The following is a 16492-nucleotide window of genomic DNA, read 5'->3' on the forward strand; positions in this document are numbered from 1 at the left end:
GGTCATATCATGAAAAATGTTCCATGTTTAAGTGCCATTGTTGGGTCCCCAGTGCTTCTATAAACCTAGAAAATGTGAAAAAGATCAACACAGTAACTGAGTTTTGGTAAAGCATTCTCTGCAAGCATGTAAAAAAGCTAATTGAAATTTGGCTCCACTTGTGATGTCAGAAGGGGATCTCATTATAATAATACCGCCCCTTATTCTGCACTATCCAACCACCAATTTAGTGCAGAGATTTGCTCATTTGCATTTAAAAGGGCACATTTTTGCTCACACCTACAAAAGTGACATTTTTAACAATGCTATAATAAATGATGTATATGATATTTGAAGCTAAAACTTTACATACGTACACTGTAAAACTATTCAGTAGAAATTACAGAGTTACTTGTTATTTACCGTAGATTTAAATGTATGTTATTTACGGCAAGAGTTTGTTCAAAGTTAAATAAATGTTAAATATTAACAAGTCTTTATCTTTACAGAATAAAACTATACAATAACAGCCTCATGCAAAGCATTCTGGGAACCAGAAATCATCATCAACCTTTTTCTGTTTTTTGCTTCAGGTTTTATTTCCCAGAATGCTTTGCTTGATGCTGTTAATTTTTTACTCTGTAAAGACAAATACTTGTAAATGTTTAATGTTCATTTAACTTTGAACAAAATGTTGCCAGTAAATAACATACATTTAAATCTACGGTAAAATGCCGGCAACCAGTTGCAATGACACTGTAATTTCTACAGATTTTTTTACAGTGCATGTTTAAGTGCTATAATTGGGTCCCCAGTGCTTCAATCAACCTAGAAAATGTTAAAAAGATCAACACAGTAACCATTCTCTGCAAGCATGTGGAAAAAAAACTCATTGAAATTTGGCTCCCCCTGTGATGTCAGAAGGGGATCCTGCCCCTTAATCTGCACTATCCAACCACCAATTTAGTGCAGAGATCAGCTCATTTGCATTTAAAATGGCACATTTTTTGCTCATACCTACAAAGTGACAATTTTAACATGCAATAATAAATTATCTAGGCTATATGATATTTTAGGCAAAAACTTCACATACATCTGTTTGTGTGTGTGTGTGTGTGTGTGTTCATTCGAGTTCAACACTAGAGGTCGCTCTTATCCACAGTAATCATTTCACTGTTTGTGCTGAGCCTTTAATCTGTGGCACATGTTATTTTTGTTCATAGCACTGGAAAATGTCTCTAACATGACCCGTGAAGACACTCCTGAAACCTCAGATTATTCCTGGCACAGTTTAAACTTTGGCTTTGTATTTTATTGTGGTTGTTTTCCTCACAGTAAGCAATGGAGTGTGTATCAGTTTCATCTGGACCGCTGTCTGTTTGGACTGAATGAGACTGTCACAAACATTCATTCCCTGTATGAGCACCTGACTGATTTTATTATCAGAGCCCAGCGTGTGTGAACCCTCTCTTCAGACCCATCACAAACAGCAGTTCATCACAGATCTGAGATCAGTAGGATTTCATTCTCAGCTCAGTGCTGTAAATGTCTTCATGATGTGTAATGGTCTTTGTAAGGCTTTGAGCAATGGTAAAGTAAATAGTACAACTGAGGACAGTTTAACAGAAGTATTTCTTGAAACACAATCTTTCATTTCTGCAAAAGTTGATCAGTTAGACCGAGAGTTTGCTCAATTCCTTTCTTAGCGGAAATCAGCAGACTTCCTTAATCAAGAGCAATGCAGGCTTGACCTTATTTTTTATTACTCATAGTCATCGTCATTCACAGTACCAAACCAAACCTAAACTACTCTGTCTAAATAAAGTGGTCAACAAACAACATGAACATCCAATTGTCTGCCACTTTAGAAAGTAGTTTCATTTAATATTGAAATTAAAAAAGTTGTGAAAGACTGTAACTAAGGGTTTGGTTTCTGGGATAACATCACTATTTTGGGAAGAAGACTTTGTAAGACGTACGATCTGTCTGGTTTCCACCCATGAAGCAGTGGTGTGAAGATTAAAGCAGTCAAGTTCTGTAGAAGCGTATGTCTTCTGCTGATAGTCTTTATCTCTATAGACACAAATATTACGAGTACAGTCTTGTGATGTGTGTACTGGCACAAGGCAATACATATCTATATACACACACATCTAAATAAAATTAATCCATACACACACACATTTGACATTTATACCACAGGTCTGTTGAATGCTTTATTTTGATTGGTTGAGAAATGTTTCACAGGTGTTGATTATCTTTCAGCAAACACACACAAGCTGTCAAATGTGAAAAAATAAGCACCAGAGCAATGTCTGTGGTATAAGAGGAATAATTGACTCAGTTTCTTTGAATTATTTGAAAATAATGCACACCCGCGGTGTAACTCAGCTTTTTGTTGAGCCACATTACCACCTTGGGTAGGCACTACTTTCACATAATTCAATGACCCATCCTCAATTATTCCTTAAGTAAAATATCATGCTTCAATTAAATGCATCATTACTTAAATCACAAAGGAAAAAAAAATCATGTTTCACATACAGAATAATATTTGAGAATATTCCAGAGGTACTTGTGCATCACATTAGTAAATTTAAGTTGTCATAAATACACAGTGACATTCAACCAGGTCAGTCTCATAGAATAAGTGTAAAATAAAAGGTCAAAGGTTATCATTCGTAGGGTGATGAACAGCGAATGGCTTTGAAAGATCTGTTGACTGTATTGGACACCGTGCATCCAGATTTTCATCTGAAAAACTTACATACAGTCATCAAAAGCTCCAGGTCAAGGGAACGTTCGCAGCATTTTATTTTACAACAAAATAAACAACATTTAGAAAACAAGATAAAGCTGCTGATAGCTTTACGTTATGTAGACAACAACACTTTCAAAACTGAAAGTTCAGCTGAATTAAAGAAGTAAAACTGGGACATAAAAGAAGAGAAACCTGAAGTGTGTGATGAAATGTCCAAATGGATCATACTGACGGTCACTGTGATATCTATAAACAAATCCCACAAATCTCTTTTTTGTTTCAAATAAAAGTTTGGAAAGTTGTGCAATTGTGGGTTTTGTATGAATTACTGTATGGATTTTTTACTGTAACATGCATAAAAAAGGCCCAAACATCTTTACTGAAGAAATATCAAATAAATTAGCTCCATCATATTCTTTAAAAGGTCATTAAACAGTTATTATAGTAGTGCTATCTGATTTACTAGCTACTGTATAAACACATTTCAACACTTCAGTATGCTGTGTACTGACTGAAGAATGTGCAGGGTAGAAATTCAACTGAAATTGCATTAAATCTTGTTGTTTTAAACTAAATTGTGCTGCAAGATTTTTTTAACTAAATTAAGTTCCCTGTTATAGGCAACTCTGTGATTTTTTCCCAGTTAATTCCCATTAAAAGTTCGCAGCCTTGAAAATTCCCAGATTTTTTCAACCCTAGACCTCAATGAATGTATCTACAGATGTGCATTTGACTTCTGCATTTTTAACGTGTGGAGCCCCAGTTGAACGTTCCCATTGAGATCAGAGTTTGACAGGCGCTGGATGACAGCCACACCGACTCCATGAGTCTAAAGTGAAGAAATCCCAGAGCGAAACCACACGCTATGTCCGTCAGGTGGTGTTGACCCAGCAGAACCCGGGACAGTCCCACCAGGAAGGCCCACAGAACCAGCAGGACACGCAGTGGGACGGCCAGCACCAGGTGAGACAGGAGAAACTTTGAGACCATGGCTGCTCTGCTGGCATGAGCCGCCGGAAATGAATACGAGTCCAGGACAACCCAGTCTAAAACACCTGGACTTATGTCCCACGGTCCTTTTCGTCTGACCAGTTTCTGCACTCCTGCCACAGTTAAGACGTCAAGAACCAGAGCTGGAAGTGAAGAACGTGAAACGAATGAGTTTTCACACACATTTGGCCCAATTCGCATGAGATGTTGAACTCACCTATCAGCAGATTGATCAGAAGCTCCTGGCCAGCCAGCGTATTACTCTGCATGAGACACACCAGTGTTCCACAGATCCACGTCATGCCGTGACCCGTCAGAGCCAGAAGAACGACCACAGATCGAACGCTGCCCCATGAAGACGAGCTGTGGACGCAAATGCCCAGACGTTTGGAGAGGCAAATGTCAATGGCCAAGAGCGAGTTTATAGCGATTCCTTTGAAAGAGGGGTTCAGGAGCATGCAGTCTTCATCTGGCAGCTTTGGCGCTTCTCTGCGTTCCCTCGTGTTCTCGGGCTCCGGCGGGTTCTCGGGCTGATGGTTCTGATGAGTCTTCCACTGGCTGGTCCTTCTCGATGGCCTGCCGTGACGCAGCGGCTGGTTCAGCGATAAGAATTCAGGTCGGCCCAGAACGCTGCCGCTTCGATCTTTTGATCTGGACAGGCTCGGGTTAAGAGGCATCATGTGGTTTGGTTGTTCCCAGCTGGCACACGACCAACCTTCAACGTTGAAATTTGGTTGAAATAATGTCAGTTGTTTGTTCAACGATGAAATGACGTTGAATCAACGGTTAATGCTAAAAGTGATATCAATGTTGATTCAATTTGCAAAATCAATGTATGTTTTAACGTTTTGTCATTGACGCAAAGACCTTATTTCACCCATGTTAAAAATGAGACGTTGCGACATCAACGTTGATTCAATTTGAAAAATTAAAAGGTAATTCATCATTGAATCAACGTTCAAATGATGGTTGGGTTCAGTATTGTCAGAACAGTTAATGGATTTATTAGATAAATTCACACATCAGTGGCTTGTCTTGAGTAAAAACAGATTCACAAGAGTACATATATAAACCTTATAAGTCAATCATATAATGGCCCAAACATCACTGACACACTACATGACAGTAAGTAACGTTTGCAGATATCATTAAAATATACATAATAATAATAAACTCATGCCGTAAACTGAATCTGACTGTCGCAAAATATGAATACCCCGGGGAACCCAAAATAAACCTGCATAATAAAACACATGGTTTTGGTATTCATAATCAGCAACTTTAAATCAGTAGTTTTACTAAGATTATGATTTGCTTATAATCTATTTATTTCATATAAATACATGAAAATCATATAGTTTATCAATTCTAATTCTGGCTTGATCAATCAAAGTTTGTTTGTACTGTGATTTACCTTAAAGCTGACTGGTTTAGTTCATGTCTTTAAAATTACGTAAAATTAACTCCACAAAATACAACCAAATCGTACAGTATATCATCATCTTCATTATTTCATAAATCAGACATAAAATATACCGAAGGCCCACCTCAATCCATTGGATTTTTTCAACCGTTTCACAATCGCTGCTGTCAGAAGATTTTCCAAATATTGAGTGAAATACAAACAGGCAAACAGAAACGTTTTTAAAAGCTTTTGTTTAAGAAAACACTTTCATTATATTTGCAGCTTGCGCTTTAGCGTTCTTGATGATGTGCTTCGGATTATTGTGAAGGCTTGGTTCATAAATATTAATTGCGTAAGGGGACGTTCGCCCAGTTGGCCTCAATGATTGGCTGAAAGGCAGACGTTGCTAGGCCGAATCAGGTGCCGTGATTGGACGCTTCAGGAAAGACTACGAGGAACGTCACAATATACAATGAATATTAATGAGCTCAGCCTTAACTTTAGTAGGATTCGTAATTTGGCAAAATGATCGCTCAAGGCGTTCTCCAAGGTGCTTAAACGAGCGTTTAATTTGTTTTGGAATATAATACTTTGAATATTGTGTTTTTAAAAACAACGGTCCCCCCCTAGCCCATTTTATTTTCTTTTTGAGTCACAAGTTCTGTCTTAGCGTTTGAATTCCTTTGCAAATACACACATACGCGGGCGCGCGCGCACACACACACACACACGCACACACGCACACACACACACACACACACACACACACACACACACACACACACACACACACACACACACACACACACACACACACACGCGGAAATGACATCAGGGCGCAGTTGAAGGCGAGCTGCCGCGCGTGCTGGTGCGCCGCTCAGAGCGCTGCGGGACGGAGGCTGAGCGCGGCACCGCAGTGAGGATGAGGATGGATTTTATCTGCTGAAGTGTCGCTATGATGAAGACAGACGCCGGAATGATGAACTCTTCATCGGAACATCCATGTTGATGAGCGCGCGTGTGTTTTATTCATGTTTGATGTGTGACTCAGTCAAGGTGATGAAGTTGACCTGGATGCTGCGGCGACTCAAAGTGACACTGAAACCTACCGGACAAACTTAAAGAAGACGCAAACCGATGAGCATTTAAAATATCATCTTATTCCTTCAGCGGATGGCGTTATTTTTATGCCAAGGCAAACAATCATTTTGTATAAATTAATTAGTAGAGGTTTAGCGCACAATATACAAGATCTATGCATGACAATGTCACTGTGAGCTGACAGAAGTAACCTTTCTAATTTAAATGTATTTAATATAAACTCAACTTTATTCCGCAATATGAAATGGCTCGCGTGATGTCAGAACATGAATGTGTGACGACACGAACACGCGCGTGTTATAAATGACGACAAGTTGACAAACAGCATTTTAATTTCTTTGCTTTTCTTTTATTGTTAAACTTGGTGTACGCTAAGTTGCAGTGTTCAGTGAGGGACAGTATCTAGTGTGTGTTATTTTGAGGGACAGTGTCTAGTGTGTGTTATTTTTAGGGTGAGTGTGTGTTATTTTGAGGGTTAATGTTCTGCTGCTCGCTGGTGTTGCTGGTGATGGGCTGCATCCAGAGTATCAGGTGTAAACCCAAGAGTTTTCGGGACAGTATCACGGTTCTGGAGGTGAACTCCTCCATCGACTCGAACCCCACCAGTATCGATGAGTCCTCGAGCGTGGTGCTGCGCTACCGGACGCCGCATTTCCGCGCGTCGGCTCGGGTCTTGGTGCCGCCGGTGGCCGGTAAAGAGAGCTGGACTGTCGGCTGGATTCAGGCGTGCAATCACATGGAGTTTTACAACAAATACGGAACCAAAGGAATGTAAGTGTAACTCTCTGCTGGACAATATTCACATTACACAAGACACATTTTATATGTCATAATGTATGAGATTTCTACAGGGTTATGGTCAGTTTTGGACAGTTTTTAAGTTTTAGACTAGGAAAGTTTGGTGTTTTCTACAGGTTTGGATAGATTTGTACAGTTTTGGAAATTTTTTAGACAGTTTAGGGTTGTTCGTTTTCATCTGTATTGCTTTAATATTGTACATCTCTGATGTTATAAGTAGATTTTGTTCTTATTTTGTTGATATATTTGGTGTTTTGTCCTCATATACAGCAGTTTAAAGGTTGAGACTCATATGAGGATTGACTTTCATGTCTGTGCTGTGGTTGTTGAACATGTAGTGATATGATATATAAACAGTTAGTCTACTAGCAGGTTTCAGTTGTCTTACTTCCTGTTGAAGAAACTAAACTTTGTCATACTTCCTGCGTGAATAAAGCGTTGGGTTGCAAAAATGTTCATGCTGCTAAATTGATGACTGACAGCTCACCACTTCCTTGTGCATTACAGCAGTCTTCACTTCTATAATATTCATTTATCAGGGGTCTCCAACCTTTTTATGAGCAAGGGCTACCACAATGGATAAAACAATCTGGAGGGCTACTTTTTGATATAGTCTACTTAAAACTTTTTTGTTTTACTTGTTTCTTTTTTATTTTTTGACTTGTTTATATGTTTTAGTATTGTTTAAAATTTTAACATACGTAAACCAAGCCAAGCTAATATAAAAAAATATGTAATGAATAAATATTACAGTTGAGACTATTAATAGAATGTGCTTTGGCGGGCACCTCACAGACTCTGTGCGGGCTACCTGGTGCCCGCGGGCACCACGTTGGTGACCCCTGGTCTATATACTACATTCTGTAATATATTACTGTAACAGACAATGTTATGTTGTAATAGCTGCAATTGGTAACACTGTGGCTGTGTCTGAAACTGCCTACTTCTATACTATATAGTAGGCGAAAAGCAGTAGGCGGACCAAGTAGTATCTCTGAATTCATGGTATTCCAAAAACAGTAAGGGAAAAGTACCCGGATGACATGTACTACTTCCATCAAGATCCTAAAGTGTTAGTTTGATAGACACTTGTCTTGCTATCCTGTGATCCCCAGGAGAGGAGTTAACCAATAATGAAGGAGGAGATTGCGTTCTTTTATTAAAAAATGTCCAAAAGTGGTAATGTGGCTCTATTGTAAAAACAAATAATAAACAGCTGTCCCTTGTGTTTAAATTGTGCTTGTTTAACGTAATTTCAGTAAATGACAAACTTGTTATGATGACGTATGTCACGTAATGCAGCGGTGTAAGATGAGAAGTGATCCTCCCCGCTTAACCTGGTTCTCTCACAGAGTTTTTCTCCTTTTTCACCTCTTGACTGCTGTCGCTGTGTTGGCTTTCTTACTAAGAGACTGCTGATATTAGCTTAACTTCCTTCAGTAAAGTATGTTAAAGGTGCTGTAGTAGAATATAAAACTGTATCTGAGTGTAGATGAATAATAAGAGTCTTGTACATGTTGATAACATATCATGATCCTCAAACACGATGGTTTCCTTCTTATGTAAACCTCATGCATGCAAAAGACCGACCGCTGGAAACAGACCAATCACAACATAACACTGATTGTGACATTACAGTCCAGATGAACACCCACAATATAAAATTAATTATAATGTTGTTACAATGCTAAAAACAATGTTGTGACTGCGGAGTTAGCATTATTTGCTATTTAATGCTATATCATGTTAGTTAATGCAATATGCTAGTTAATGCTATATGCTAGCGTTTAGTCTGAAGTTCTACTATTGACGTTACAATTACGATTTGCAGGTCCATACAGAAAAAAAACACAAACTTATCACTCAGAAACGTCCATTAACAATCTCCAAACAATTAATTATTCCTCAAAATCTGATACAGACTCAAACATAAGATCTGTTTACATACACAAAGAGCTACTGAAGGAGAAACAGCCAATCAGAGCAGAGCTCAACACATTATTATTCATGACCCTTTCAAATAAGGTAATAATAGACCATTTCATTCTAAAGGCAAATAATAGGGTTGTAAATGGACATGAAAAACTGACTCTGGATCATCTTTGCACTTCTATGTAGATATCAGATAACTACAATGCATTCTTTGGCACCTTCAATACTAGTATATATAGTTTGTAATGGAGTGCTATTTATTGCATTATTTAAAGGGGACAGAGAATGAAAAACCATTTTTACCTTGTCTTTGTTGAATAATGGTAGTCTACCCGCATTCACAAACATACAAAAAGTGCTAAACATGCTAAACATCTCAGTCTCATAGAAATTCCTCTTTTAGAAATGTCAGCCAGAAAACAGCCCAATCTGAAAAACTGATGCTTATGACATCACAGGCATCTAACTGCCCATCCACTTTAAAACAATTGGCTACATTTTTTGAGTGGCAGCAAAGTCAGCCAATCAGTAATGAGATTGCAAGTTAAGCCAGTAGAGGGAGCCAAATAGGTGCAAAACCACTTGTTTAAAATCCCCCACCCTAATAGAGCTATCTGAGAGAGGTTTTTAGGAAGCTTCTAAGGCATTACAGAACCAAACAAATTTTTTTTTGTCTATATATCACATCACAGAACAAGGATAAATACTCCGTTCAATCATTCTATGTCACCTTTAAATAAGACTACTCCATCCATCCAGACTATATTTAAAAATTGCTACGCTTCAGTTGTTTTTTGTTTTTCTGTGGTTTCTATTTTATATGAAGCTGGTTTGGTACGATGAACAATTGTTAAAAGCGATACTGAAATGTGTGTTATCTACAGACTGCAGGTGAGATATAAAACCACACTAAACCTGCAACTTAATCCTGCAAAATATGACATAAAAGCACAGAAATAATAGTTTACTGATGTTTAATGTGTTCTCATCACTCGTCATCTGACAGCTCGTTAGTTTTCACTTCCTTTATTATCATTACTTCCACTTTTTAACCAAGACAAATGTATTTTTACACTTGTGCAATTCCTGTTTGTCTTTTTAAGTCATTTATTGAAATATTAGTTAGACAGCCTCATAAAGCTATTAGTTTAATATTGATTGTTTAGCTCTGGTTTGAGTGATGTGTGAGGTTTCAGTGCTATGACTCTGTTGTGGTCTGATAAGCAGATATTCACACAAGCAGGAAGAAAAAAAAACATCTCTAATATGTTGTGAACGTCACTCCCAGTATCTCATGCTGTTATTTCGACTTTATTCTCTTTTTCTAGAATTCAAAGTCTGAATCATTTCCTGTTTTTCTGACAGTGATGTGAGCGTTTAACCGCATCATGTCACTTAATGCCGATCATTTCCGTTGATAGTAAAAATGAAGTTTTGTCTTTGGTGGTTTGAGAGCGTTTGGTTTACGAGTAAACATACTTGATGTTTGTGTCTCACACATTCACAGATGAATCTGATTTGAGAGTTGAGTTTTATGCAGAAGTGAAGGTGCCAAAGAATGCATTGTAATAATCATCTGTTAAATAATTGACTGTCCTGCAGCATCATGACCATTAACACAAGCGGTTACCCATGATGCTGACGTGTGAGTTCTGGGAGAAAGGTCAGGGTTTTCCTACTATCAGAAAATCGATAAATAAACACTCGCTGTTGGTCTACTGTGTCATGAAGGTCATTGTCAGGTTTTTGAGAGCTTGAAGGGACGGTATGGCCAGAAAGAGTCGTTCAGTAATAAAGCAGCGGTCAGATGATGGGCTTGTTGTTGTTATACGTGACCGAGCTTCATCTTTATAAAAGGCTGCTTTTCATTTTCCATCCGGAGGCCGTAAACAGATCGTCTGCGCTATGTTTAAACTCTGCTGTAGAGCATCTCTTGCCTTTGGCATCTGCCGTTCCCTTTTTATCTTCAGCTTATCACGTTCCGTCAGGATTGATTCTCATGCACTCTCACGTCTCCCGCAGGTCCAGCTGGGAACTCCCGGGTCTGCGAGACGGAACGATTCGAGCCATCAGCGACTCGGACGGCGTCAACTACCCGTGGTACGGCAACACGACGGAGACCTGCACGGTGGTGGGCCCTACCAAGAAGGACACCAAGTTCACCGTCAGCATGAACGATAACTTCTACCCCAGCGTGACGTGGGGCGTCCCCGTGAGCGACGGTAACGTGCCCATGCTGAGCAGCATCTGGAGGGACCAGAGCTTCACCACGTGGCTGGTGGCCATGAATCGGGCGTCCGGCGAGATCCTGGTGCTGCAGACGGTGCGCTGGCGCATGCGTTTGCACATCGAGGTCGATCCGGACAAACCGCTGGGCCGGAGGGCTAAGCTGCGTGAGCCCGTAGCCCAGGAGCAGCCGCAGATCCTGGGCAAGAACGAACCCATCCCGCCCGACGCTTTGGTCAAACCCAACGCCAACGACGCTCAGGTCCTGATGTGGCGTCCCAGGACGGGTGAGGCCGTGGTGGTCATCCCTCCCAAACACTGATCCACTTGATGACAGATCAAAACAAACCGCTCTACCTGCAAATCACTGTGCTAAATCGCATCTCTGCACAAAGAGAGATGTCGATGCTTTTTTTCTTCTTTAGCTTTTAAGAAAATTGCTTCTGAGCCACTTAGTGTTACTGGAATATACGTGCGCGCTTTTCAAAGCGAGTCATATTTATATTAAATAGGAAAATGTCACTTTCTGGACCTGTGAGACGTTTGATCCCCACTGCCTTAAGTTTACATTGCTTTCCACCGCAAACGTTTAGCCTTAAAGTGCGATGAAGTAAACCTCACACATCCGACCAATCGAGAGCTGAGATTTGTGTTCCAATCGTTTCTGATTCTCCTCAGCGTCTGACTGATGGTTTGTGACTGAATTGTTATTATGCATACAGTATTTTAAGCAAAAGCTTCATGTGTTTTAGTTGCGAAAAGATATTTGTTTGTCAAGCAGCCATTGATGGCCGTGTGATGTATTTTACAAGATTCAAACACTGAAAGAATATATTTTCTGTGTTTGATTTGTTTAATGTTTGTTGAAATGAATGCAATTATGAATGAATGATGTCATTATCTGTTTGACTTTCTCACACACCGAGTAAAACATCAGAAACACAACACTGAGTTTCCTCAAATATTTCAGTGATTTGTAGATTGATGTGGATGAATCTCATATTTCACACGGGACCTTTAGCATTGTGACATTTATATCATATAACAACATTCAACACAAGGGCACAATCCTAAATAATATTAAACTTGCGCAGAAGTTGCATTTTGTTGGTTTGTATGCAGATATGAGCAGTAAGACTGAACCCAGCAAGCAATTTTGCCTAAAACAAGTCTAATAAACATTTAACCATAACCAAGAATAGATGATGCATATTAGCACATGTAAAAGAAAATGAAAGCTTGAACATCTGTTGACTTTGCATACATGATGAAATCTCACATTTTTTTAGGTAGAAACAGCATGTAACCAAATTGAAGGTTATTTATTGTAGAAGTGGGTCACTCATGACTGGATTATATTGGGTCTATAGTTAGCCTCTCGGTTATTGCTTGCTGGGAAGTGTTGAATGTTGTGATGTGTAACACAATCTGCAGTCTATTTGTCATTAAACTTCAGATTCACATACAGCGTGCCAAATATATTGTAAAGACAACATGCACTGAGTCGAGCGAGAACATACAGCAGCACTGTTTAATGAGCTTTATTTATTACTTTAGTTCATATGCAATTCTGATGTCAAGTGTGCAGGAATATTTGTGTGAGAGACCACAGATATAATAACAGCTGACGTTTGTAGTATTCCTGTATTTGATCTTCAGTCCATCATCAAAACATCAATTCACTTGAAAATGTAAGAAATGATAAAGCACCTGAACTCCTGCTTGATAAAGTGCCAGTTTGACCATTTGGCCTAAAAGTATTTTACAGCCGTTTTCATGCTGCAGGCAACATGAAATATATGACCTTTTCTATATCAAAAGTTTTGATAAAACTATATAAAGATATATAATTATAAATTCAGCTCATAACATGAAACTTACAGTCAGTGTTTATGTGTGAAACTCTTTACATTCAGAAAAGGGGCTATTATAAATGATTATGATGTTTATTTTGCTTTCTTTAGTAGCTTCATCCTTGACAATAATACTTGAATTAGTGTATAACACTTTAAACTGTGAAATGATTTTTTCATGAAGAAATAAAACTGTGAAATTCTTCGAGTGTTCTGTTGTTGATTAAAGCCGAATATGTTTGTGTTTTTGAAATCTTTCATTTGTTCAATAATGTGGAGTGTTTGTTAAATCTCATTATAAACGGCCGGTGAGTTTGTGTGTAATGTTATGTGCATTTATTCACTTCACCGTCATCCATCATGTGTTCAGTTTCTGTGAATGTCTGGAAAAATCAGCAGAACAGTAAAGAGGACATTTCACCAGACTTTCAGATGTCAAATAAATATTTGCTGTCCCCAGTGTACATATGTGAAGTTATAGCTCAAAATACACCACAGATAATTTATTATAACATGTTAAAATTGACACTTTGTAGGTCTGAGCAAAAATGTGTTGTTTTTGTGTGTGTCCTTTAAAATGCAAATGAGCTGAAGAAATGCAAACACTGATCACCATAATGGTGGTTTGATGAAATTGAAACTCAATAATTTTTTCTCTCTCTGCACTTAATGTCAGTGCCATGAACGTGCAGATTAAGAGGCGGTATTATTATAATAAGATCCCCTTCTTACATCACAAGGGGAGCCAATTTTCAATGAGCTATTTTACCACATGCTTGCAGAGAACAGTTTACCAAAACTAAGTTACTGAGTTGATCTTTATCACATTTTCTGGGTTGATGGGGGCACTGTGGACCCAATTGGAGCAACTTAAACATAAAGTTAGATTTTTATGATATGACCGCTTTTAGACAAATCTTTCTGGAGAGTTTGATGTACTGCACCTGTTTTCTCCAACAAACTGAAGTGGATTTAAATGCATTTAATAATGGAGTTTTTTATCCCCGTGAGTCTGGATGAAGAAGAGGATTTAAATAAATCAGTCAAGAGAATCAAGCTCATGGATTAACAGCGTTCATCCATTCAGTGCCATAATGAAAAAATGAGCTGCTGCTTTCAGACAGAAAATTCAAACAATATTTATGTTGTTTAAATATGTCATCCAGTTTATATCTGAATCTCCACATCATCTTTGCCTGCAATAATCCTGGAGTTTTGCTGTGATAATGTGGTTTTCAGTGTTGGTATGTAGTTGTTTACTATATAAACAAGGTTTATAGTAAGCACTTCTTCGAGCGTCTTTCAAGTGTCCTTATGTGGAAAGAGAAAGATGATCTGATGTACATCACAGTAATTTACCGCAGTAACCGTCATGAACTTTAGTGTCAAAGGTCAATGAACTTCTCAGCACATTTCTGATGCTTAAGATAAACACAACATTATCAAGCATTAAAAATATAAGAAACAAGAATAAAAATCAAACTAAAGTCTGAATGTGATGCTGTGAAGCTATAGGCCGGTTTCCAGTTTGAGCATCAGTGGGCATTATATGTGTTGAAATGTCTGAGTGTGTTAGAGATATGTGAACATTCCTGTGACGTCTGATAAGAGCTCGAGTGATGGTGACGGGAAACAAGAGTCAGTCTGATATCACAGATACTCAATAGGGGTGAGCGGGACACAAACTAATGTGGGGTTAACGGCAACATGATTTTACATATATCTACAGAGCCGATCAATCTGTGCTTTTGGTGTTTTTCTCTTACTGTCAAAAGTTCTGTGAATTTGTGAAAAGTTTTGATGTGTTTTGGTTAAAATGTTGAACACAAAGTCTTCATCTTACGTTTTTTTTCCTGAGTTGTGTGTGTGTGTCACCAAATCCAACCTTATATTATTTAAAATGAAGTTGACACACAGTGTTATAATGAAGCCTCAGGTATACAATGATAATGAAATGAAAACAATATAAATACTATTCATCAAAATGAATGTTAAAGGAATATTCCATTTTCTTAAAAAAAAATCCAGATAATTTACTCACCACCACGTCATCCAAAATGCCGATGTCCCTCCTTGTTCAGTCCAGAAGAAACCACGTTTTTTGAGGAAAACACTGCAGGACTTTTCTAATTTTAATGGACTTTAATAGACACCAACATTTAATACTTAACTCAACACATAACAGTTTTTTTCAACGGAGTTTCAAAGGAATATAAACGATCCCAAATGAGGCATAAGGGTCTAATCTACCGAAATGATTGTCATTTTTGACAAGAAAAATAAAAAATATGCTCTTTTAAAGCACAACTTTTCGTCAAGGTCCGGTCCAGCGCGACCTAACGTAAATGCGTAGTGACGTAGGGAGGTCACGTGTTACATAAATAAAACGCACATTTGCGGACCATTTTAAACAATAAACTGACACAAAGACATTAATTAGTATCAGTTGACATACAACCACGTCGGAACGGTCCTCTTTCAACACACTTGTAAACACTGGGGTGGAGTTTCGCGTTCGTCCTCTGTGACCTCTTGACGTCATGACGTATTGCGGTGACGTAGTGGGGTCAGCTGGCGCATCACGACCGGATCTACACGACGAGAAGTTGTGGTTTAAAAGTGTATATTTGTTATTTATATTGTCAAAAATGACAATCGTTTCACTAGATAAGACCCTTATGCCTCGTTTGGGATTGTGTATAGACCTTTGAAACTCCTTTGAAAAAAACTGTTACATGTTGAGTTAAGTATTAAATGTTGGTGTCTATTAAAGTCCATTAAAATTAGAAAAATTCTGCAATGTTTTCTTCAAAAAACATAATTTCTTCTCGACTGAACAAAGAAAGACATCAACATTTTGGATGACATGGTGGTGAGTAAATTATCTGGATTTTTCTTTTAAGAAAATGGACTAATCCTTTAATACAATATCAGGGGAAATAACTCGCGTTTATAATTTTTTGTCCTTTCAATAAAATTTATTTCTATGCTTTGATGATTAGATGAAAAATAATGGATGGATGAATGTGTGGATATCTATCTATTATAGGCAGATATATAAACAATATCCACCTTTAGCATATAGACAGAATTTGATTGAATTATTTGTGTTTAAACTACATTTTCTATCAGGTGTAACAACAAACTCTCTGTTTATTACAATGAACCTCACCTATGGGGTAACGTTTGCACTCCTCTCACTTTCGGTGTAATTGTAAGATAACGATAGATCACACAAACAAACTTTAAGTGTTCATTTGTAACAGAGATGTGTGTGTTGATTGTGCAAAAAATTATTCATCTAATTTAAATATTTTTTAATGATAGAGACAAAAACAAAAAATCTCCCCCACTAAACAATCTGATCAGGTTTGGGAATTTAAGCACTTGGTTTATATTGAGTATAAAGCATATAAGTGTTCAGATGTTTGTGATCATACAGAATCA

At 38.1% G+C, this 16492-nt stretch overlaps 2 protein-coding genes across 2 annotated transcripts; one reads left to right on the forward strand and one right to left on the reverse strand.

Annotated features, from left to right (window-relative positions):
* Positions 1–2182: 2182 nt before the first annotated feature.
* On the reverse strand, positions 2183–5486 carry LOC129440765 (inactive phospholipid phosphatase 7). The gene is made up of 3 exons (XM_055200262.2): positions 5278–5486; positions 3948–4445; positions 2183–3873 (listed from the first exon to the last, which is right to left on the reverse strand). The coding sequence occupies exons 2-3, from the start codon at positions 4408–4410 to the stop codon at positions 3485–3487; spliced, it is 852 nt and encodes a 283-aa protein (XP_055056237.2). The 5' UTR covers positions 4411–4445; positions 5278–5486; the 3' UTR covers positions 2183–3484.
* Positions 5487–5944: 458 nt separating this feature from the next.
* fam78ab (family with sequence similarity 78 member Ab) lies at positions 5945–13248 on the forward strand. The gene is made up of 2 exons (XM_055200263.2): positions 5945–7007; positions 10989–13248. The coding sequence occupies exons 1-2, from the start codon at positions 6715–6717 to the stop codon at positions 11512–11514; spliced, it is 819 nt and encodes a 272-aa protein (XP_055056238.1). The 5' UTR covers positions 5945–6714; the 3' UTR covers positions 11515–13248.
* The last annotated feature ends 3244 nt before the right edge of the window (positions 13249–16492 follow it).

The sequence above is a fragment of the Misgurnus anguillicaudatus genome, chromosome 22 (assembly GCF_027580225.2).
Source record: "Misgurnus anguillicaudatus chromosome 22, ASM2758022v2, whole genome shotgun sequence".
NCBI lineage: Eukaryota > Metazoa > Chordata > Actinopteri > Cypriniformes > Cobitidae > Misgurnus > Misgurnus anguillicaudatus.

Bases quoted from the DNA above. Each gene is read 5' to 3' on its own strand.
- LOC129440765 (XM_055200262.2), bottom strand. From the start codon at position 4,410: ATGATGCCTCTTAACCCGAGCCTGTCCAGATCAAAAGATCGAAGCGGC. The intron at 3,874-3,947 runs GTGAGTTCAACA...CTTCACTTCCAG, and splicing joins TCTGATCAATCTGCTGATAG to CTCTGGTTCTTGACGTCTTA.
- fam78ab (XM_055200263.2), top strand. From the start codon at position 6,715: ATGTTCTGCTGCTCGCTGGTGTTGCTGGTGATGGGCTGCATCCAGAGT. The intron at 7,008-10,988 runs GTAAGTGTAACT...CGTCTCCCGCAG, and splicing joins AAATACGGAACCAAAGGAAT to GTCCAGCTGGGAACTCCCGG.